Genomic DNA, 24,989 nt, shown 5'->3' with positions numbered 1-24,989 from the left:
GACGGGAAGGTTTGCCGGAGCAGGAAAACCGGCTAAGGGTTCTCCACCCAAAGGCGCAGACTGTGATGCTGGAATGACAGGAGGTTGTTGCTGAAAGAAAACTCAGAGTTGCTTTGTCTACCTGCCAGCTTGGATTAGTAAAAAAGATAGAACTTGGTGTTGTCACTTACCCTGTGATTTTGGGCCATGACTCAGCTCTCAGAACCTCAGTTTCCTCAACTGTAAAGGAGAGATAATGAGAACTCCCTTTGCCTGATGTGGTAACATCCACATACAGAAGGCGGTCAATAAACATATTTTAATAATACTTTTTATAGTGCTTCACAGTTCACCAAGTGCTAGACACCTCATTTGCCCTGAGAGTGCTATGAGCTTCCAGTCTGGTTAAGCCCTGTAAAAGGCAAAGCTTGGCTTTAGATCAGTAGAAGGGGGTCTCCAAGAACTGTAAACTTTAGGCTCAGGAAGTAGTTTCTGAGTGATCGGCAGCTTTGTTGGGGGCTTCTGTAAAAACTGTTACAGAAGTTTGATCACTTCTGTTATTTGCTGTATGAGAAGAATGAAGGAGGATCTTGCCGAGAGCCAGAATATGTCAACATAACTGTAACCTAGTAACCCCTTAGTTCCACTTTGCCATCTGTGTGGTCAGGATTTAATGTCCTCTAAGGAGAGAGAGGTATGGGTGGAAATAAACTGGCTCCCCTTCTGGAAAGGGCAGAGTAGTAGCTCTGAAAAGTGTTAAGTGAGTCAACTCTGCTTATGTTTGTTAGAAGGTGGCATCCTCCCCTCAGGCACCTTTGCTTTGCTAGGAGGGGTCAAATGCAGCAGCTCGTAAGCAGTTTGAACCTCAGACCTTGGTGTGCTTTTATTTAGTGAGTTAGAGACAAATAAATAACAAATAAATAACCATTGTGAGATGATTTATGAGAAGTGGGACAAGTTTCTGCTCCAGCAAGCCTCTCAGCTCTTTTTCCTACCATCTTGGTATACCAGGGCTCTGGGGACTTTTTCTCTTAAGCTCCAGAAGCAGTTTTAGGGAGATACCACATGGTCTTCAGTATCACATCCTGTCTCGAGCCTGCCTACTAGATTCTTAAATGCTTGAGGATATGCCAAACTTACCATTTTATATTTTTTGATACTGTAATTTTCTCTAAAATTTTGTGGATGGAAAAAATTATTTCAATACTTATATTCTGCACAATTTTATAATATTTAAATTACTGGTGGTTTGCATTTTTGAATGCTGACTTTATAAAAACAGTTAGCTCATTCCCCATCAATGCTAGTTCTAATTACAGTGTATAACCAACCCCGAATGATCTCCCTTCTCCCTTCCATTCTTCCTTTGAGATTCTCTCCCTTCCTTCACAGCTGATAAGGACAGAAGTTGATGGCGGAATCTAGACTCCTCTTTCTAGGAGGAAGGCAGCCAGGGCCCTATGGCTGATGGGATCTCTGAAGTGGGCTCCCATTTGGAATTTACTGACCTGCAGGGGAGAGCCTGCAGGTAGGAAAAGCAGAGAAGGCTGGGCGGAATTGTGCCATTTGAGTTTTCCACCTAAGGCAAACTACCTGCTTGGGTGTTTCACTACCTTTGGGGGCTGTCAGGTGTGTCCCCACAGAGCTTCTCAACTCAGGTTACATTTGCTGTGAGCACCTTTTATGATGCTCATTCTCCTCTAAATTCTCATCTGGCATTCATCCTGTTAGCCAGTAGTATGTCTTGCTATAAAACCTGTAAGTTCAGTGGACAGTGAGAGCTTCATACTATATAGAGCCCTGTCCCTCTAAGGGACTTAGTTAATGTTAGTTTACCTGAATGTAGCACAGGGGCTGGTAGGAGTAAAGTGGACTGACATGCTTTCGTGCTTTTATGTCGACCCATTATTTTTATACTTTGAGTATTTTAAGAAATAGAAACCTGTCAAAACTGACCTGATATCCAAGAACTCTGATGTTTCTGTGAAAATTTGTTTTGGCTTCTAGACAAAGATGTTTTTCTGTTTGAGATATGCGGTGTGCCTGGGTGGCTCAGTTAGCTGAGCATCCGACTCTTGATTTCAGCTCAAGTCATGATCTCATGGTTTGTTCGTGGGCTTGAGCCCCATGTCAGGCTCCATGATGACAGTGCAGAGGATGGGTGCATGGGATTCTTTCTCTCTTTCTCTCTCTCAAAGTAAATAAATAACTTAAAATATAAAAATAAAAAAATAAATGCTTGGGATATGCAATGAGACCTTTTATAAATCTGAAAGCAAAAAGAAGTTCCATTTAGGCTCACTACTAATGAACAACAAGTTGGTGTACCTAATATAGATATTACTGATAATATCACTATTTAGTATAGTTAAAGCAACAGCAATAAATGATGAAGGTAAAATATGTTGCTTTAGGTACCTTTACCACATACAGATTCGGGATTTTTGGTGATGGGCAATATAACATCTTTAGTTTAGAATTTGGAGGCCTGTAATCCCATCTGAGGGTCAAGGTCAGGTGTTGGCAGACATTTTCTTTTTTCTTGAGAGAGAAAGAGCATGCACGAGCTGGGGAGAGGGAGAGAGAGAGAATCCCAAGCAGGCTCCACACTCAGTGCAGAGCCTGACACAGGGCTCAGTCCTACAAGCCTGAGATCATGACCTGAGCCGAAATCGAGAGTCAGATGTTCGACCAACTGAGCCACCCAGGTGCCCCAGCAGACATTTTCTGTAAAGGGCCAGACAGTAAATAATTTGGGCTTTGTGGGCTCTGTACGTCTCTGTTACAGGTACTCCATTCTGACTTTGTAGGGCAAAAGCAGCCATAGACAAACATAAATGAATGGGCATGGCTATGAAATTGGAAAATTTCATATAATTTTTATATGTAACAAAATATTGTTCTTTTTTTTTTTTTAAAAAGGTTATTTATTTATTTTGAGAGAGGGAGAGAGAGGTGTGTGCAGGAGCAAGGGAGGGACAGAGAGAAAGGGAAAGGGAATCCCAAGCAGGCACGGAGCCAGATGCGGGGCTCAAACTCACAAACCACAAGATCATGACTGGAGCCGGAAACAAGAGTTTCTGACTAAGCCACCCAGGCGCCCCCAGAATATTGTTGTTTTGATTGTTTTCAATCATTTAAAAATTTAAAAACCATCCTTAGCTCATGGGCTATACAAAACCAGGGAGTGGGCCAGATTGAGCCCGAGGCTATACTTTGCCAAGTCCTGCTCAAGGTCCCTGCGTATTGATTATTTTCCAGTGTTCACTGGTCGGAAAGGTGAAAAGGCGGCTTGATTTTGGTGAATAAATGAACCATTTTGCTTTTACTATTAACTAATTTTAGGAGACATATAGGAAAAATGGTTAAAATGGTAAATTTTATGTATATTTAGCCACAATTTTTTTATAAAGCTACATGAGGGGGAGTTCATGCACATACATTTGGATCTTTAATAATGCTTTAAAAATGGCTTAAAAAGGGGCGCCTGGGTGGCTCAGTCGGTTGAGCGTCCAACTTTGGCTCAGGTCATGATCTCGCAGTTGGTGAGTTCGAGCCCCATGTTGGGCTCTGTGCTGACAGCTCAGAGCCTGGAGCCTGCTTCAGATTCTGTGTCTCCCCCTCTCTCTGCCCCTCCCGTGCTTATGCTCTGTCTCTCTCTGTTTCTCAATAATAAATAAATGTTTAAAAAAAATTTTTTTAAATAAAAATAAAAATGGCTTAAAGAGAAGTTCAGTATGGTTCCGTGTGTGCTACATACAGAAAATAGTGTCTGCCTTGGAACTGGCCCATGGTTTGTTCAACTATGCAGATGTTGCTTGGAGCAAACCGTTGAGAGATCTGTTTCTCAGAGGAAAGCCCAGGCAGCAGGTGGCACCAGCCTGAGACACAGAAAAACAGCCAGGGGAAAAAAAAAAAAAGGAAGAAGAAGAAAACAAACTCTACCACTTTCCTAAACAATTGAATTTTATTTCCACGGTTCTGTCGTCATTTTTAAAGTGGCCTTTAAAAAACAACAATGTGCTTAGCATGGCTGATTATTTTGTTTTAATTAAAACATTGTTGAGAAAACAAAATGAAGCATTCAAACATACCAAGCGGATTGTGTTTGTACTGTGGAACAGTTAATGCAAAACACTTGAGAGAGGCCGGAAGTTTGGATGTGTAGCTTTTGCCTAAGTTTTTGCCTCCTGAAAAGGGACAACAGAGGAGGAAATGAATGTGTCTCTTCGAAAACTCCCTATGGAGGTTTTGAGGTAAGATCTCCCCAAACCCCCTGACGCCACTTGGCAGGTTAGTTTCTGGCTGGCTCACTGTGCAGGGCCCCTGAATGGGGCAGAACAATGACTGACATTCCTTCCATATTCAGTTTGACCTTGAGAGTCCGGATGGAACCCGGATGTGTTAGTGCAGGACGAGCAGACCTAGTTCACTCTGTTTTTCCCTCTCTCTGTCGTCTTCAGTATTAGCTTCTCAACACGACAATGGCTTCTTCCCCAGACCTCACCTCGGAGACATTATCCTGGATCCCTGAACAGAGAGAGGAGAGAGGCCGTTGTAGAAATATCAGAAGGGTGTCCATACTTCTCAAAAATGGCCACTATATAGAAGTTTGCCTTCTCCTCTAAGGAAATCCCCTGCTCCTTACTCCCCCCTCCCCCTTCTAATCTTTCTAGGAAAACAGCTCCTTAGCCTGGACTTGCAACAGTGTGTGTGTTTGTGTGTGTGTGTGTGTGTGTGTGTGTGTGTGTATTTTTTATGATTTAATTTTTTTAACATTGTTTAAATTCATTTTTGAGAGACAGAAAGAGACAGAACACTAGCAGGGTAAGGGCAGAGAGAGAGGGAGACACAGAATCCGAAGCAGGCTCCAGGCTCTGACCTGGCAGCACAGAGCCCGACACCGTGCTTGAACCCATGAACTGTGAGATCATGGCCTGAGCTGAAGTCGCTCGCTTAACCAACTGAGCCACCCAGGCGCCCCTGATTTTATTTTTTAAGTAATCTCTACACCCAACGTGGGGCTTGAACTTCCAACCTTGAGATTGAGTTACATGCTCCACCGACTGAGTCAGCCAGGCGTCCTGAACTTGCAACAGTTTGAAGTGAAATGAAGTTGGGTGCTAGGGAGCACCTCTCACAGAAATAAGATGTTAGGCCACCTAACTTGCAAGGTTGCCTTTATTCCTCGCAATGATAACAGGACCTTCTAGGGGCTGCTCCTCTGCTAGGCCCAGCTTCTAGTTTCTCTTGCCACTGATTTAATCCTTGGCAAGTCGCCAAAGCATTAAACTTTTATTGTTCAATTTACCACAAGGGCGGGCCCCGCTTCTAGTGGGCTGAGGAGCCTGCAGCCGCTTCCAAACCCGAGTGTCACACCACATTAGCAACTTCAGACTTTGAGGGCTGGATTTCTTTCAGTTTGGTTAGATTCTTGGTTAGAACCAGAGCAGTATACTCACACTCAAAGTTTGAAAGCTAGGAAATAGTAAAAAACAGCATAAGCCACTTTTAAAGATGATTCAAAATGGTTGCAGCATCAGCATATACAACTCACTCTGCGTGGTTTCGCTATGCCTTCTAAACAGAGATGTTAAATGGCCGTCCACGCTCCATGTTCCTTGGTGGCCTAAGGTTGCGAGAAAACATGGCGACCAAGTAGTCCTCTGCAACAAGGGTAGCAATCCTTTACCAGTGCCATCACAGTATGTAAATTACTTGCTGCTGTTCAATCTAGAAAAATTCATCTTCAAAGACAATTATTGGGCTGGTAAAAATATTTTTAATAATGACCACAGAAGCCATATTTGTTTTTCTTTGATGTTCTTCCGAAGACTCTTCTGGTTTTAATCAGATTGTTCCCACATAAAATACAGTGGAAATCTACAATAATAAAATCCCTCTTCCTATGTCTATGGGGAAATAAACAGGATGGGGACTGTCCTTTTAAGGGGCTTTCCCCTTCCCTTTCCCCAGACTCAAAGCCTCTATTACTGGTGGGTGTTTTGGCATCAGTTAAGGGCCTTCAATCCTTCCCTCCCTCCATGTTTTGCTCTTTCATTAAAGTGTTTCTGTTGTCTAATTATATCCTTTCAATCAAATTAGAGACTGCAGCATCTGGTGAGGGCCGTAACTGCCGCCATCTGCACCTCGTATATACAGGCCTTTTCAGCTGAGAATCGCTCAAGTTCCAAATGGCAGGAAGAGATTTGGAAAAAGTTTAGTTGGAAGGGAGGTTAACTTAAAAGGAACGTCTTCAAAGGCCGGGTACGACGCCCTGCTTGCAGTGATCTATGCGCTGCCACGCACAGCTTCATTGGCTTGGCTCACCGAAGATTCTTCTCTAGGACTTGTGGCACATGAGGGGTTTTTGATTGTCTTTGTTGAAATGGCTAGGCCTCTCATCCTTATTACGGGCTTGAGCACCCAGGGTGTGCTGAGAATTTTTCCCTTGAGAAGAATCTTTTGTTATGTGACCACTGGTTAATGGATACGACACTTTCTGTTTATTTGACCATTTCTTCTAATTCAGTGGTTTCAACTGCAGGAGATTTTGCCCTCAGGGGACATTTGGAAATATCTGGAAACATTTTTGATTGTCACAACTCGGGGTGGGGTGGGATGGGGTAGAGTATGCTACTGACATCTAGCGGGTAGAGAAGCCAGGGATGCTGCTAAAATAAACATCCTACAGTGCACAGGACGGCCCCGCCAATGAATTATTTGACTCCCAGTGTTAATAGCGCTACGGTTGAGAAACCCCATCCTAATTGTATTATTCTTTTGTCCTTCCCTTCACTGTGGCCTAGAAGGCAACTCTGATCAACTTCTTGTTGATCNTACGGTTGAGAAACCCCATCCTAATTGTATTATTCTTTTGTCCTTCCCTTCACTGTGGCCTAGGAGAAGGCAACTCTGATCAACTTCTTGTTGATAACTCTTAAGGAAATAGATTCTTCATTATCCATATCTGAGGTCCATATTCATTTCTGTGGACCGTGTTTTGGAAACCTAAATGGAGTAAAGACATCTGAGATTCACCGTGTTTCTACTCTCTAGAGGAAGATCCCCAGATTAAATACAGTTAAATTCAAATGGCATTCAGTTAAATTTGTATGGCAGATAAACAATGAATAATTTCTTTTGGATAAATCTATCCCATACAGTACTTGGGAATACTTACCTTAAAAAAGTACTTTGATCAGTCGTGTATCTGACATTCAAATTTAACTAAGCATCCTGTATTTTCATTTGCTGACTCTGGCAACCCTGCTATAGCCGTGAAACTTTATACCTTTGACTATGAAATCAATCTGTTGGTCACTGACTACCCTTATTGCTCCGGCTGACCTAGACATGACAGCTTCTGCTTGTTTTTGTTTATAAATTAGTGCTACACTGAGTCTTTCCTTCTGCCCAAAACTGTCTCCCTGGCTGAAGCTTCTGAAACTTGTCACTTGACTCATATTTTTACCTTGGGACCAACTAACAAGTGCTTATCGAATGCCTCCTGTCTGTATGCCCAGCATCTCTAACTAGGACTCAGGCCTGTGCCAATTCATAAAAGACCACCACTTTATTGTTTTGGGTTTTATTTTAAAGATGTGCTCCAGGGCTGGGTGTTATATGTAAGTGAGGAATCACTAAATTCTACTCCTGAAACCAATGTCACACTCCATGTTAACTAACTAGAATTTAAATAAACATTTGAAAAAGAAAACAATAAAAAAAAAAAAAAGTTAGGCTCCAGGGACATGCTGTCGCCCTGCTCGCCAGCTCCCTGCTCAAGAACTCTTGTATTATTTGGCCATTGTATCAACCAAGGGAGACTAAGTAGCCCACAGCCTGGCTTCCATGGAACGTTGGCTGCCCTCCAGGACTCCATTATAGGGGACTTTCTTGCCATCTGAAAGTAAAAATAGGGCACAGGCAATACTGATGAGACTTGTCCAGCAGCTGGATTATATCAGTTTGTTTTATCTCCTTTTATACCAATGGAGAGCTTCAGACAGTGTGAAATAAGGTCAGTCAAGAGATGGAGAGGCAAAGTGGATTTGTGCCAGGTGTCTCCTGCTTAAAGCAAACTCAGAGTATAAAATTTATATTTTCTTTACAAAGGCAGTTGATTATTCCCTATTACAAATGGTTTCACCATAGAGTTCCTTTAAATAGGAGATTCTTCTGGTTTAAATAGCAAATATTTGATTTTCAAGTATTTGATTTACCTAAACTTTCCTGGAACTTCTCATATTTTCATAGGTCATTGCTAGATAAGCCATGATTGCTCACCATAAGTTGGGTGAATATGTCTGTAATGCATTTTTCCCCCAAGCCTCCCATGTGCCTGCTTCCCTTATTCAGCTAACATTTGCCAGTCACGTTCTGAGGGGTCTGTCCTTGCTGCAGATACGAAGATGAGATGTGCAAGAAATCATGGGCTAGTGGATGCGGGACCAGGTGCTTCTTAAGCAATTACAGTTCAAGGTGATCGAGTCTGACCAGGCTGTGGGACTTGTTTTAGGGCCCCCGGTTTCTATAGGAGTATAGTGCTATCTATTCTAGACACTGACCTTTCAAATAGTGCTCCCTCTTTTTATCTTGTTTTTGTTTCTTTGAAAGTTGGCTTATAAAACACTAAGTTATTGTCCATCAGAGAACTGGATTTTGAGTTTTAAAACATCAAGCTTCCTGTTTCCTTACATGAAAACTAAGTCTTGAAATTTCATTTCAAGATTGAAGTAGATCCATTTGTATTCAAAGGTTAAATCAAGAGAGGTACTGTCACCAAAGCTATAGAATATGTTCTGGTGGTATTGGCAGTAGAATCCATGGTTAATTTGTGAAACTAAAGTTCTTCTCACTTTTGACTTCTGTCCGAGTGAGTCCATTCTTTCACCGAGGCTTGGCTTCATCTCTCTGTGTATGTTAAAGACCTAGATTCTTTCTCAAAAGCTGTCTTTTGGTCTTCAGTTTGATTATGCATTTTTAATATCCTAAATGCAAAATACAGAGTCCTCAACCACTGCGTATTCATGATGACTGTCCTCGGCAGAAACACATGTCCTTCACAGTGGCAACCGTGGCATGTTTTCCCGTGGGTCCTGCCTGGGTAGGAGTGGAGCATATTCCAGACGAGAGCCAGATGGGAAAAGAGTGGTGCCCAAACAGCACTGCATTCTGGGTTGTTTTTTAAAAATTTTATACAACAAATAATAAGAACTCCTCTCTGAAGTGTTTTCCTGGGTCTTCTGAATTTGAACCTCTGGTCCTATGCTTATGGTAGGCTCAATTTTCTTGGAATAGGCTTTTAAATAATTAAATATTTCATCTGTTAATAAAAATGAAAAAACTGGAGTTTCAAATAGAAGACCTCAAGCGTCCTTCTAAAAGTATAAATTCTTTAGTTAAAATAACTTAGAGAGGCATGACCTTTTCTTCTGTTACTGTTTTTAAGGACACTGTTTCCCTGAATAAGAAGAAAGATCTAAAAGATTTTGAATGAAAAGGCTACTGATAACTTTAAAAACATTAGAGTGATTATTTTTATGGTAATTCCACTTTGGGCAAAAGTACAGCTTGTTCTGTGATCATTTCAACTGTTAATACATAGCCCAAGAACATGATCTGTGACTGTCGATCTTAATTTTAGATGACTGAATTTACAGCTGATTGAGTTTGTTTACAGCTTTTAAAAAGAAACTAAGGGAGATTAATTATAACAACAACATGTTTTTAAAGTATCTTTTAACAAATTTTGATTATAGGAAATTGAGAACACATGCAAACATAGACAAATGTAAGAAGTTGTGTATATCCATGTCCCAGCTTCAAAGAGTATCAGCCATGGCCAATATTATTTCATTTGTACTGGCTTCCTCTCCCCGACTAGATTATTTTGTAACAAATCTCAGATATATCATCTCATCTATAAGTATTTCAGTAAGTATCTCTAAATGATAAAAACTCTTGGGGCACCTGGGTATCTCAGTCCATTAAACACAACTGTTGGGCGCCTGGATGGCTCAATCGTTTAAGCATCTGACTTTGGCTCCAGTCATGACCTCACAGCTCATGAGTTCAAGCCCCGTTCTGGGCCCTGTGCTGACAGCTCAGAGCCTGGAGCCTGCTTCATATTCTGTGTCTCTCTCTCTCTTCTGCCCCTCCCCCACTCACATTCTGTATCTCTCTCTCTCTTTCTCCTTCAAAAATAAACGTTAAAAAAAAACACATATAACTGTTGATTTTGGCTCAGGTCATGATCTCTCTGTCATGAGATCAAACCTCATATCAGGCTCTTTACTGAGCATGGAGCCTGCTTAAGATTCTCTCTCTCTCTCTCTCTCTCTCTCTTCCTTTCTGTCTCTCTCTCAAATAAATGAATAAATAAATAAATAATCTTTTCAAAAACATAGTAACAGTACCATTACCATCATCACACTTAGAAAAACTAACAATTCCTTAATATCATCAAATATCCTGTTAGTAATCAATGTTCCAATTCCCCTGGTTGTCTCTTCAGTTGTTTTACAGTTCAACCAGATCTAAGCACGATACAGTTAGATGATAGGACAAGAGTCTCTATTAACCTATAGGATTCCCTCTTTTTCTTTTTTCCTTGTTATTTATTTATTGAAGGTAGTTTCTTTTAAACAAAAAGGATGCTTAATGCTTAAGTCCCTCTCTGATGGATTCAGGGCCTACATGGGAGTTGAGTTATTTTTTTTTACCATAGAATTGTCACTTCCATTAGAGAAACATGTAGAATTAGAGAATTTTATTTATTTTATTTTTATAATCTTTAAAAATTTTTATTTTTTATTAAAAAATTTTTAATGTTATATTATTTATTTTTTGAGACGGGGGGTAGAAAGGGAGATGCAGAATCCAAAGCAGGCTCCAGAGCCCGATGTGGGACAAAGTTGGATACTTAACTGACTGAGCCACCCAGGCACCCCTGAAGATTTTATTTTTAAGTAACCTCCACATCCAATGCGGGGCTTGAACTTACAACCCTGAGGTCAAGAGTTGCATGCTCTCCTGACTGAGACAGCCAGATGTCCCAGATTAAAAAAAAAATTTTTTAATGTTTTTAGTTTATTTTTGAGAGAGAGAGACGGAGAGACAGAGAGAGAGCAAATGGGGGAGGGGCAGAGAGAGAGGGAGACACAGAATCGGAAGCAGGCTCCAGGCTCTGAGCTGTTGGCATAGAGACTGACATTAGGCTCAAACTCGCTGAATGAGATCGTGACCTGAGCTGAAGTCGGACGCTCAGCCAACTGAGCCACCCAGGTGCCCAGGTGTCCCAGATTTAGAGAGTTTTAAGCTTGGAAGAGATTTTGAGCCATCAGTACTCTCCAATCACATCATTCCAGACTTTTGAACTTCAGTTTCATTAAGATAGAATCTTGATATTTGAGTTTACAGTGAAGGGCCATTGAGACCATCTGTCTCAAAACCCATTGTGTCACAGGTGAAGAAACAGAGGTCTCAAGTGTCCAGGTGATTTGCTCAAACCATACAGTGTCAGCTAGTTATCTGGTATCCTTTCCTCTTTATTCCAGTGATTTCCCATATGTACTATGTGTACAGAAATTTATTCTCTCTCTAGTCTAGATCTGATAACCTGCCTCCATATGATCGTGGGAATAACTGCTCTAACCTCAGTCATGTCAGAATAGGAAAATGTTGTGAACTACTGGCTTCCCACAGTCATGTGTCTCTTTGCTCTTTACTTCAGGGTTTGCATAGCTGAAATAAGCGTTCCTATAGCGCTTTTGAATGTCTGTGTGCAAAAATCAGTTTATCCCAAGAGCATGAGCTTTGAAGATGTACCCACAAGCTCCCACTGGCCACCAGTCTGTACCAGAAACCCAGCAGAGTGTGTGTTGAGCAGACATTTGACAACACTGTTGTATTGCCCTTTAAATATTAAAAGGAGCTTTTTCCACCTAAGCCTTATATTTCTATAATTCTACCCACTTACCAAATTTTAGAGATATCTTTAAAAGAACAGAAGATATTCCCATTGGAAAATGTTTCCTGCTGTCTTATTTTGAGACATAAAATAATTGAATTTAATGTCTATTGACTCATGTTGATTCCAAACTGGGTCAAACCCAGCTGAATTCTTCCAACATCGGGTCACTAGAGGCGCTGAGTAGTCCTACATAGAACAGACATTTAGCTTTGATGGATTAAAAACAGTGACTCTCATAAATATCATGCATAGAGATCCAACTAGTAATTTTACCAGAAAACTAGGAATATTCTGGACTCAATATGAGAAAAATTATGTTTCTCAATAGTGTGGCTTCAGACAAATAGTGTAATTAGCAATGACCTAGTTATAGAGCCTCTTTGAGAACATAACCTTCAACTTTATTAAATCTTGTCAAGGAATAGAATGTCTTTTAGATTAACTGCTGTTTTCCTACCTCTAACTCATATATGTCAAGTCTTAATTACTTTAAAAGGACATCTCATGGTTTTAAACATAAACTTTAAAAATGCTACGTATGTACAAGCTGGCAGAGTTCAGTTGGCTGGGACTCTATTAACGACATTTTCCTCAATTATAATACATACAGATATTGAGTTATATGGTTCACTAGAACATATAAACAAAGATGTGTCTCATCACATAGTTGAAATTTTAATTAAGAAAAATCTATTTGTGGGGCACTTGGGTGGCTCAGTCAATTAAACTCTTTCTTGATTTTGGCTCAGGTCATGATCTCATAGTTTCCAAGATCAAGCCCTGTGTCCAGATCTGTGCTGACAGACAGAGCCTGTTTGGGATTCTCTCTCCCTCTTTCTGTGCCCCTCCCCTGCTCATGCTCACGTGTTCTCTTTCTTTCTCTTCAAATAAACATTTAAAAAAATCTATTTGCTCCATTATACCTTTTTCTTACCTCTTTTTTAAAACTTTTTTTTAAGTTTATTTATTTTGAGGTGGAGAGGGGAAGAGAGAGAGAGGGAAGGAGAGAATTCCTCACTGTCAGTGCAGAGCCCAACGCGGGGTTCAAACTCATGAATCATGAGATTATGACCTAAGCGGAAATCAAGAGTACAATGCTTAACCTACTGAGCCACCCAGGTGCCCCTTTTCTTACTTCTTATTCTTTTATTTAGTTAAAAAAAAAATTTAATGTTTATTTTTGAGAGAACCAGATTATGAGCAGCACAGAGAGACAGAGACACAGAATCCAAAGTAGACTGCAGGCTCTGAGCTGTCAGCACAAAGCTCAACGAGGGGCCTGAACCCACAAGCTGTGAGATCATGACCTAAGCCCAAGTTGGACACATAATCTCCCAAGTCACCCAGGCGCCTGATTTTTTTTTAATAAAAAAAAATGTTTATTTTGTGGGGGCACCTTGGGTAGCTCAGTTGGCTAAGCGTCCAACTCTTGGTTTCAGCTCAGGTCGTGATCTCACAGTTTGGTTGGGTTCAAGCCCCACATTGGGTTCTGTGCTTATAACACAGAGCCTGCTTGGCATTCTCTCTCTTCCTCTCTGTCTCTCCCTCTCTTTCTCTGCCCCTCCCCCACTCACACTGCTTCTGTCTCTCAAAAATAAACATTTTTTTTTATTATTTTGAGAGAGAGAGAGGTAGAGAGCATGCACAAGTGGGGGAGGGGCAGAGAGCAGAAAAGAGAGAATCCCAAGGAGGTTCTGCACTGTGAGCAGCACAGAACCCAACACGGAGCTCAATCTCATGACTGTGAAATCATGACCTGAGCTTTTATCTCTTATTCATCGAATGTTTGGATTCAATACAGGGCTCACTCACATCATATATATTTTCTATGCTGATGGTAGCCTGATAACTTTAAAAACATTTTTTAAATGTCTTTATTTTATTTTGAGAGAGAGACAGAGTGAGCAGGGGAGGGGCAAAGAGAGAGGGAGACACAGAATGTGAGGCAGGCTCCAGGCTCTGAGCTGACAGTCAGCACAGAGCCCGATGCAGAGCTCAAACCCACAAACCCACAGACTGTGAGATCATGACCTGAGCCGAAGTCGGACATTTAACTGACTGAGCCACCCAGGCGCCCCGGCAGCCTGATAACCTTAAACAGAATTATAATAGGATGATGTGCCTTTCATGTTATATTCCCTTGCATAGGTAATTAATATAGGTTATTGTTATTATTAGTAGTAGTATTTTATTTTTTTTTAATGTTTTTTATTTATTTCTAGGAGAGAGAAAGAGAGACAGCATGAGCAGGGGAGGGTCAGAGAGAGAGGGAGTCACAGACTCTGAAACAGGCTCCAGGCTCTGAGCTGACAGTCAGCACAGAGCCCGATGCGGGGCTCGAACCCATGAACCCACAGACTGTGAGATCATGACCTGAGCCGAAGTCGGACATTTAACTGACTAAGCCACCCAGGCGCCCCTTAGTAGTAGTATTTTAAATAAGCTTTATGCCCAGCATGGAGCCCAATGCAGGGCTTGAACTTAAACTGAGAGATCAGGACCTGAGCTCAGGGTCCCTGGGTGGCTCAGCTGGTTGAGTGTCAGACTCTTGATTTTGGCTAAGGACATGATCCCAGGGTCACATCCTAGCCTGCTTAAGATTCTCTCTCTCTCCCCTTCTGCCTCTCTCCTCCACCCACCCACACTCTCTCTCTTAAATAAATAAATAAATAAATAAAGACCTGAGCCATGAGTCAGATGCTTAATCAACTGAGCCACCCAGGTATCCCTATGGATTTTTTTTTTTTTTTTGGACCAGAATAAAATATATGATCATGGTGGTCTCAAACTTATAATAAAATTTGATTATTTAAAAAAACTTTATAATTATGTTGTAATAATTTATTGGGTACCTTCTGTGTGCTAGGCGTTTTACTTGTACATCCTCCAATTATTCCAGTTGCCCTGAGCCCTAAACCCCCATTTTACAAGTGAGGAAATTGAGGCTCAAAGTGTTTAGCTAAGTGCCTGTAGCTTGTAAACCACAGGCTGGGGTCTGGCTCTAATGTGTACTTTCCATACCATACCACATTGTTGCTAGTTTCTGTGCAGAACGGTATTTGATTTAAACTGTTTCATAACCCTTGAAATTAAATATTTGAGCCTATAAATTTCTGTGTGTGAGTGTGTATATTCTGTAGATATCACTTATTTAGGGAGTCCTTAGAGTTACTGGAACTTGGGGCTGCATAGAAGGGCTTCAGGGATTCTATGAGCACTTCTGGAATTGTCAATGTTGTGTGTATAGTATTTGTCTAGGGTGCAGGTCCTCATCTTTCAAGGATTTCCCAAGAGGTAGACTGACTGAGAACTATAATGTGGAAAATATTTGGGGGAAGTATTTATACGTCTTCTATAGCTCATGTCTCTCAATCATTGAAATCTCCAAATACTTTTACACACGCCATGTGAATATGTGAGATCCTATGGATTTTGAGGTATAAATATCAAAGTTTAGAATATATATGGCATCAGGTCTTTTCTTTATGCCCAGCACTTCAAAATTCCAGGCATAACAAACAATAACAGCTTTATGGGAGAAGGCTCCAGCTCACTCTAATTAGCAATGAAGGAGCACTGAGCTCTAAGCCAAACGTGGGGTCTTTGCCTGCAGATCTTACTACCACTTCATAGGGTAGGAGGTCCTACAGAAAATAGCCAGTTTCCACAAAATCATTTGCTCAAGATTCTCACCCAAGGATTTGATTATTCTAATGTGATTCCACTTATCTCAAGGAAAGTTCAATAAAATTAGCATCTCCAGTTTTTAAAATAAAGGTCATATGCCATACTTTGGAGGATTTGGACAGGAAAAAAGATAAGAAATTAATAACTTAGAAAGGTGGAATTAATGCTCTGGGTGCTTTGATGCCAGCCTTATTGAGGAAGTTTTCTGCTGTATTACTAAATTTCTGTCAGGCTTATGTTTCACATCAGGGCTATTTCCATTCAATCCCCACCACAAAAGATTTGGAGTTTTCAGGTGGAGAGATAGGGTCAAGCAAATGAATTCTGTGAGGTGATTGCGATCTAGCCAGAGACGATGAGGAAATGAAGTTTCCTTGGTGTTCACCGTTTGTTATTCCTTCCCTCTCAAAACACCTTCTTCCTTGAGTTCTGAGACCCACACACTTTCTTTCTTTTCTTCCACCTCCCAGGCCACACTTTCTCACTCATCCTAGTGCCAGGCCCTCCTCTTTCCAGCCTGAAATGTTGCAGGGCCCCACGGCTCAGCCCCAGATGTCTTCTGTCTTCACACAGTAATCCTGTTCCCTCCACGCATCAGTACCGTTACTGCCACATTTCTTTTTTTTTTTTTTAATGTTTTATTTATTTCTGGGAGAGAGAGAGAGAGAGAGACAGCATGAGCAGGGAAGGGTCAGAGAGAAAGGGAGACACAGAATCTGAAGCAGGCTCCAGGCTCTGAGCTGTCAGCACAGAGCCTGACGTGGGGCTCGAACCCATGGACCGTGAGATCATGACCTGAACCGAAGTCGGACGCTTAACCGACTGAGCCACCCAGGCAGTCCATAATGTTTATAAAATTTTTTTACATTTATTTATTTTTGAGAGACAGAGAACAAGTGGGGGGAAGGGCAGAGAGAGGGCGAGACACAGAATGCAAAGCAGGCTCCAGGCTCTGAGCTGTCAGCACAGAGCCTGTGTTACTGCCACATTTCTAGCTCCATCCTCGCTCAGCCTCTTTCCTCAGCTTCAGGCTCACTGAAAACCATCTGCTTATTGTATATCTCCACCCAGACTTAACTGGTCCACAGCCAAGCCCTAGGTTCCACCCAAGGTGATCTGCCCTTCTTGGGTCCTCCCCATTGTAGAAAATGGCGTCTCCATTCAGGCCCACGTCCTTGGGGTTATACCCCACTCCTCTTTCTCTCAGACCCTGTATTCAAACCCCAGCAAATACCTTTGGCTTTGCCTTCCAAGTACCTCCAGAATCTGGCCACTTCTTACCACCTTCGGCTGCCAGCCTGGTCCAGCCCTTCTGTCTGCTGTTACCACCTAACTGATCTCCCAGCTGAGTTCCTCCCTCTCCAAAGTTCTTCCCCCACTCAGCAGCTAGACAGTTGCATTAAAAGATACGTCAGTTGATGTCATTTCTCTACTCAGAGCCCTCCACTGGCTTCCCCTCACACCCCTTTTGTCCCCTTTTGGAACAAAAGCCAAAATCTGATTTCTAGAAGGCTCAAGACCTTGTGTGTCCTGGCCTTACCAGCCTGCTTTCCTCCTCTTCACTTCCCACCCACTCACCCTAATCCAGGTTAAAGGAGGTGCCTTTCAGTTCCCCAAACCTGCCTGGCACGTCAGGGGCCTGCAGGGGTCCTCTATTTGCTGTGCTCACTGCCAGTAATGATCTTCCCACATCGTTTACATGGTTTTGTTTCCTCCTTTTGACCACAGCTCTACTCAAATGCTTCCTCCACTCCAGGCCTTTTCTGGCCCAACCTCTCTAAGAGAGAACCCCCACCATTTGGTCTCCATCCTCTTCCTCCAGTTTTCCTTACAGCCCCCCTCACTGACTAGTTTCTGATTTGATTAGTTTATCATGAGTGTGGCTCCCCTGTAAGTGTGTAAGCTCTGTGACTGCAGAGTGTTCACCAGTATAGCCCCAGTGCTGTGAGCAGTGCCACTCATATGGTAAGTACTAAATAAATATTTGTTGAATGGATTGATTAATGATATCCTAGACATGAGCTCTCACCATTGTTCATTTGCTTTCACTGAATGCATATACAGCTGTGATATGCATAAATATCATGTGACATTTTATTTTTTATTGGGTTAAGCCATTTCTTACTTATGTAGCCAAAGCTTATGTCAGTTTCATAGCAGTAGAAATTAAGGCAGGTGGGATCCTCCTTCCTTACCCACTCTGATATTCTGATGAAATCAAGATGTGCTTGTCACCTTAATCCAGAATGCTCCTTTGTTTATCTTGGGGTGTTTTTCCCCTCACAATTGATATGCACTGGGCAAATCTGTGGGGGAAAAAAATCATAAAATGTGGTAAACTGCCTCAGTTTCCCTAATGTAACTGAGAATAAGATGAGGTCTAGGAGCAATAGACTGAAGCAAACAAGCTGAACTCTGCCATTCCTTCTCTCAGATGCCACCTCATCCCCATTCATGAGGACTGACAGGTGTGGATGTCTGCCACATTCTTTTGTGTTACAAATCAAGTCATCTGAGCCTCTGGGAACACTGACCCCACCGTGCTCAGGTTGCTGTCTATTGCTAAAGCCTTCCCATGGTTGGCCTGCATTTCTGGCTCCTGGGCCACTCCTCAACCACTTGTGGTAGGAGTAAAAGATGTACCAGCACATTGCAATTAAAATTCTAGCAATTGGCAAAAGATTGGCCTGATGCTCTTAGAATCATCCAGTATAGTGGTTCCCAAGCCAAATTACTTAACAGAAGCACGTAGGTAGCTTTTTAGAAATACAGGTTCCCAGGTCTCCCTCTAACCCTGGGGTTGGGATAGGGTTTCATGTACACACACACACACAGAGTCCCTCTTCCCTGTGTAGCAGATTATACATATTCCTAGTGATAATAAATGCTGTGAAGCAAACAAACAAAGGGCAGAAAACCCGAGTGGAGGTGGCGGGGACAGGTTTTCTGAGGAGGTAACATTTAGTCTGCAGTGCGAGGTGCTAAGGGAAGAACATTTTGAGCAGGGAAGAGCCTGGTACATTTATAGAATTAAAAGCAGACCAATGTGGCAGGAGCGCAGCAAGTGACAAGGAGAAGAGCTTGGGTGCAGTGAGAGGGGAGGCCCGGGGCCATATCACTAAGGCTCTGCAGGCAAGGATGAAGGGTTTGGATTTTGTTCCCAGTGCTCATGTTTTTTACTGGGCACTTTGAGCACCTGTGCAGAGAATGGATTGCAGGAATACAGATGCGGAAGCTGTGAGTCCTGAACAAGGCTGTGCTGTCCTCTGATGGTGAGAGGGCCTAAGGGGTGGCACCCCACCTGGAGAAGAGAGGACAGTTTCAGGGTGTATATTTTATGAAAGTCAACAGGATTTGCTGACAAATGAAGAGTGGGGTGAGGAGGAGGATAGAGAAAACAAGGGTGGTCTGAGGGGGCTCTAGTAGAGGCCCTATGGAGGGTGGGTGAGTGCCCCAGTGGCCCGATCTTGAGAAATGGGGTATTGAGGGGCCTCCCCACAGCATTGGTGGGGAGTTGATATTTGTAAAGCACTTAGAGCGGAGCTTGACACACAGTAAAACACTATGTAAGCATTAGTGGTGCTGTGGATGACGGTGATTCATCCAAGGTCGCACAGCTGGCCAGCAGCAGGTCCAGGACAAAAAGCCAGGGCTTAGCCTCTTGGTTCAGTGTATTTTATGCTACACTGAACTGCCTCCTTCAATTACCTTTGAACTTTTGTTGTTGTTTCTAATGTTTGTTTATTTTTGAGAGAGAGGGCACAAGCAGGGGTGCGGCAGAGAGAGAGGAAGACAGAGAATCTGAAGCAGGCTCTGCATGGTCAGTGCAAAGCCTGACACAGGACTTGAACCTACAACCGTGAGATCATGACCTGAGCTGAAGTTGGACGTGCAACCGACTGAGTCACCCAGGAGCCCCTGCCTGATGAGTCACACTTTCTGTAACATACAAATGTCACAACAAACATGATAAATTGTTATGACATTCTGTATGGCCTGGAATTCCAGGTTATATTGACTGTGCATAAAACCGTGCTATTCCAGACAAAACACGGGACCCAGATAGTGGGAGGAAAGGGGTACAGGAAGAGAGACTGTCTGTGGATAGATTTTAAATATTAAAAGTAAGTATCTTCTAGGGGCGCCTGGGTGGCTCAGTCAGTTGAGCATCCGACTTCGGCTCAGGTCATGATCTTGCATTCTGTGAGTCAGAGCCCCACATCAGGCTCTGTGCTGACAGCTCAGAGCCTGGAGTCTGCTTCGGATTCTATGTGTCTCCCTCTCTTTCCGCCCCTCCCCCACTCATGCTCTGCCTCTCTCTGTCTCTGTCTCTCTCTCTCTCTCAAAAAAATAAATAAATAAACACTTAAAAAATAAAATAAATAAAAGAAGTATCTTCTAGAATGTAGATGTGCTCCTGTTGTTCACGTGCTTAGGCTGGAGGAGGCACTTGCACTTCACCAGGAGGCAGCACTAAGAGACCTTCATACTGGAAGTTGTAGGTCAGTGCATGCCAGGCGAAGGAAAGAAAGAGCTGAGAATGTCAGTGTAACTCCCCCAGATCGTCAGGTTCCTGGTGAGACATCTTCAAGAAGTGTTTGAAGTACTTCTATCTGTCAGTTTCAACTAAGTTAATTTTTAAAAATTGCTCTTTAAACTGTGCCTTTCTCGTGAACCTCTGTGAATTTAATGCATGCAATATGTGGGGGGAAATCCTATCAGCCTCAGTTCCCCTCCCCCCAAAGTCTGAGGAGCAGATTTTAGAAGCATGTTGTTGCACCTGCAAGGATTCTGACACTTTATTAACTGGACCCGAGACGATGTTCACTGTGTCTTGTAGGGAGGAATTTCAGAAAGAGGTAAGAGAAAAATGCCAACTTGGCCTCTGCTCACTCCCTCCTGTTGACTGTCTGTTCTGTTGCATCTCTATCTCAAACAGCATGGGGAGGACTGGTCTTCATTACCAGGGAATGTGAGTCATTCCCAGACTTGTGTGATTGGGATTCCAAAGCGTTGCTGTATCCGATGGTCTTATTAAATCCAAGTGTCAGTGCAGCCTTTCAGACTGTAGGGGAGAGCTCAGTTACAGCTGGTGACCTGGTTCTAGTTACCACACAGAGACACTGGCGAGACCAGTGACCCCCTCCGCGCACCCAGAATTCCTTGTGATGGCTGTTACCAACTGTTCCCAGATTTGGGGCTTTCCTGGTTCACTTCATGGGCTTCAATACATTTCAGCCCCCTGTTTATATCCTAGCTGGGATCTGTATACTTTAGGGGAAAAGTATCTGTAAAGTGTCTGTAGGCAAGCCAGTGCCAAGACTAGCCTAGCATTTGGAGGGGACTGCATTTCAGATTCACTCAGCCCCAGCGATGTTAACTTCACGGTGTCCAGGATCTAGTAAGACACTATCCGTTTCCAGCTGGGTCCAAACAAAACAAATAAAACATCAACCAGAGACGGAGGAAACTGTGGATGTTGCCAGAAAATTAGTTTGCTCTGTCTTTTCTTTCTCCTAGAATGTTTCACAGCCAATGGTGCAGATTATAGGGGAACACAGAACTGGACAGCACTGCAAGGCGGGAAGCCATGCCTGTTCTGGAACGAGACTTTCCAGCATCCATACAACACTCTGAAATACCCCAACGGGGAGGGGGGCCTAGGCGAGCATAACTATTGCAGGTAAGATGGGACCACACAGTGCTTTAAAAAAAATTTTTTTTTGGCCTTCTTTTCCAGTCCCTTCCAGCCTAGCTCACAAATATGGAGAGCTTCTCTGTTTCCTTTTGGCTAACTCAGAAGGCCTTTCTTGTTACTCTTTTAGAAATCCTCTTCCCAGGGCACCTGGGTGGCTTAGTCAGTTGGGCATCTGACTTTGGCTCAGATCATGATGTCACAGATTTGTGAGTTTGAGCCCCACAAGGGCTCGCTGCTATCAGCCTGTCAGTGCAGAGCCTGCTTAGGATCCTCTCTCCCCCTCTCTCTGCCCCTCCCCCACTTCCACTCTCCCAAAAATAAATGAATATTTTTAAAAATCTTCCTCCCACACCTTGCATGTGTATATGCACATGTGCATGTGTGTGTGTGTGCCCGTCTGGTTACTTACAGGTCTCATGGGAAGGGATTTCACAGTTGGCCCTACCACCAGTGGGCAATACCTAGATAGTCAGACTTCTTAAGCCGCTGTGAATGCGGTGGTCCGGCAGAGCACCGTCTGTGGCCCAAACCTCCTTCTGCTGCTGAGCAAAGGAAGCTGTCGTACATTATCACCTCCTGCTAGCCCAGGATAGCCTTGCTCTGGGAGCAGCTGTAGCCATCAGATCTGTGCTGTTTCCTTCTTTTCCATAGACTAAGGTGTTTCTTTGGTCTTAACCTTCTGTCTGACTCTGGCAGGGTCTCTTTGCCTGAGATCCAAGGTGCTTCAAATGTGTACTTGCAGTTTTCTGCAGAGATGATCCATGACTTGGTCAGAATCTGGATCAGATTGTCAAAGTTATCAGTGATCCGGGGCACCTGGGTGGCTCAGTCGGTTAAGCGTCCAACTTTCACTTGGGTCATGATCATAGGGTTCGTGGGTTCGAGCCCCGCATCGGGCTCTGTGCTGACAGCCAGCTCAGAGCCTGGAGCCTGTTTCAGATTCTGTGTCTCCCTCTCTCTCTGACATTCCCCTGCTCACGCTGTCTCTTTCTCTCTCTCAGAAATAAATAAAACATTGAAAAAAAATTCAAAGTTATCAGTGATCTAAAACAAGTTAAGAACCACTGGTCTATAGGGACAAAAGCAAAGAAAGCATAGTGCCCAACATGGGGCTCCAACTCATGAACTGCAAGATCATGATCTGAGCTAAAGCTGGACGCTTAACCGACTGAGCCACTCAGATGCCCCAAGAGCAAAGAAAGATTCGAGGCACTTTTGGTTATAACTTCATTTAAGCTGTTTATACTCAAGATCCTGCTAATGTGACTCATGGTTCAGCACTGTGTAGAATTTAGTTATTTTTGGGACAGGTGCAAAGGCAGCCTCTTGAGCCATTAGGACTGGAGAAATGATCACTGAGCAACCCTTTGAGCCACACACTGTGTTCCTGTTTCTACCAATATGATGGAATCTCAACCATGGCACTGTCAACCCAGCTCAGCCAACATACCCGCATTGCATGGGCTACACTCTACCTTCTGCGCTCCCTACATACCTTCGCTAACACTCCAGGACCCTTGTGGACGTCTTGAAGTCCTGCCTGTCCCGGTTATGCCTTTGCCTGCAGCTCTTTCCTTCACCCCTGCTCTAATTTGTACCAACTGGCCATTCCCCTACAGTTGCTGTTGCATTATTTTCTAGTTGTTATTATGAAAATATTAAAAGCTTCCCCCCCGAAATTCTCAAAACTACAGATACGTATTGTTTAAATAAAGTCCCCTATTTTACATCTTTCCCCTGAAATCCTCCGCAAGCCCCATATCCCAGAGGTAACAATTTGTGTTACTTCACATTTTGCTGTTTGTTGCATTTTATTATTAAAGTTGCATATGCTCCTTAAGTCATTCTTTTACATTTTATTTTCAAAGTTATACATATTCATTAAGATTTTTGCATAATTTAAAAAATTAACCCCACTCCATTTCTAGTTAATTTCCTTCCCTTGCTTTTTCTATTCATAGAATAGTTGGGTTGGATTGGGTTGGGTTGGGTTGGGTTGGGTTGGGAAGACCATTGAGGAAGAGAAACCTGTGTTGGGGTTTTGTTGTTGCTGTTTTTACATAGTTACTTATAGTCTCGTTCTGAAGTGTCACTTGGCAGTGGGCTATTGGTTTATGCTATTTTCTGTTGCTCTCTGTCAACACATCTTCTCAGAAGAGGTCCTGGGTTTAAGTCTGACTTTAAAGAAAATTTTAAGTTTCCAAAAATGTTTAATTTATATCAAGAAAAAAAAGTTTTTTGTCATAGATTAGCACCCGGCCCTACATACACTCTCAGAAGTGCACAGTAGTTATCCATTGTGAGAGCCGGAGGGAGCCACCCTCTTCCTGGCCCTGGCCAGCTGCAGCCTCCCCTTTGATTTGATGGAATGTACCAGACCTGAACTACCAGTTTCTACTTCAGAAAAAAGGGAGGCTCTGAAATGTTGATTATCATCACATCGGAGGGTCCAGACCTTTTGTTTTAGTACTGCAGCGAAGTCCAGGATGAACGTGCTTATTCTATATTAAGCTATCCTGATGCTTTTCAGAATGGTTTTTGACACTGATAATAAACAGTTGTTTTCAAAGGTCTTTACGAAATAGTACATCAAAGCTGGACACTGAATAGAGGGAGGAAGATGACAGTGAAATACTGTTTAAAGAAGGGCTTTGTACGAGTTCTCCTGCTTTGATTTCTCGGCTGACATCCGACACCATGTTTGTCTTGCGCTCCAGTGCCAGACCCGTCGCAGTTGAGACGTCTGCGAGATGGCGAGTGATGGGAACGCACTTCTCCGAGCTCGACGGCTCTGGATTAGAGGGGAAGGCCGAGGGACCGGGAAGAGCAGCGTTGACGCTGGCACCTGCCTTTGGGCACAAAAAATCAAAGGACCCTTTGTGCTTCGGGCGGCTTATCTTCTGGGCCACACAATAGACTTCTCCCTCTCAGGCCCGATAGCGATGGCTCCAAAGCTCCCGCGGCAGGGTCTTTATGCCCATTTCCGGCCTAACCGGAGTGTCAGGTTTCCAGTGTTCTGAGCTGAAAGAAAGGGAGCCTGGAAAGCAATGGAGAGAAGGCAGAGTTTTCCGGTGTGTCTGGTAACCCCTGCACTTTGGGGTCTGTTTCAGCAGTGCGGCCTCCTTATTGTCAGGGCAGCCGTGACTTGAAAAGACCTTCGAGGGCGGTTAGAGATGTGAAATAAACCTTTTAAAAATATCACTGCTGTATCAGAAGTTGGTACTGGGATCATGGGGTTGCATGTTCTGTCTGATGGCTTAGCTTTACTCAGAATTTTCTGAGAAATTAGTATCTAGAGGTAGGAAGAGGACCCGTTCCCATCAAACGTGTGGCGACTAGCCTGATCCTGGTGAAAGTTTGTCTGTGGAGTCTGTATTATGTGAATTTTATCTTTTGTTTACAAATCACACAGTCAGTGCTCATTGTAGAAGAAATAAGAAAATAAAGAGAATCAGAAAAGAGATTAAAATTACCAATAGTCCCATTCTCCAAAGATATTTTCAAGGGTTTGATGTGCATCCTTTCCTGAAGGCAGCTTCTCAGCTTATGGGGCTGTGTTCCTGATCGTTTTTAGAACTACCCTTTAAAAAAAGCTAACAAGATGTGGATATCTCTTTATACAATAAATGCATCTCTTCACTGCATTTT

General features: G+C 42.9%; 1 protein-coding gene across 2 annotated transcripts in view; it reads left to right on the top strand.

The window, feature by feature from the left end:
- Positions 1-1,431: 1,431 nt before the first annotated feature.
- The window catches only part of KREMEN1 (kringle containing transmembrane protein 1), a 66,299-nt gene continuing 42,741 nt past the window's right edge, over positions 1,432-24,989 (top strand). For both annotated transcript variants that reach the window (XM_077761654.1, XM_077761653.1), the window contains exons 1-2: positions 1,432-1,507; positions 21,164-21,326. In XM_077761654.1, coding sequence (XP_077617780.1) covers positions 1,447-1,507; positions 21,164-21,326 — 224 coding nt within the window. In that variant the 5' untranslated portion in view covers positions 1,432-1,446. The remainder of the gene's footprint in view (positions 1,508-21,163; positions 21,327-24,989) is intronic.

Source organism: Crocuta crocuta, unplaced genomic scaffold, assembly GCF_008692635.1.
Source record: "Crocuta crocuta isolate KB4526 unplaced genomic scaffold, BGI_CrCroc_1.0 scaffold348, whole genome shotgun sequence".
Taxonomy (NCBI): Eukaryota; Metazoa; Chordata; class Mammalia; order Carnivora; family Hyaenidae; genus Crocuta; species Crocuta crocuta.
This window is presented reverse-complemented; position numbering and strand designations above follow the sequence as displayed.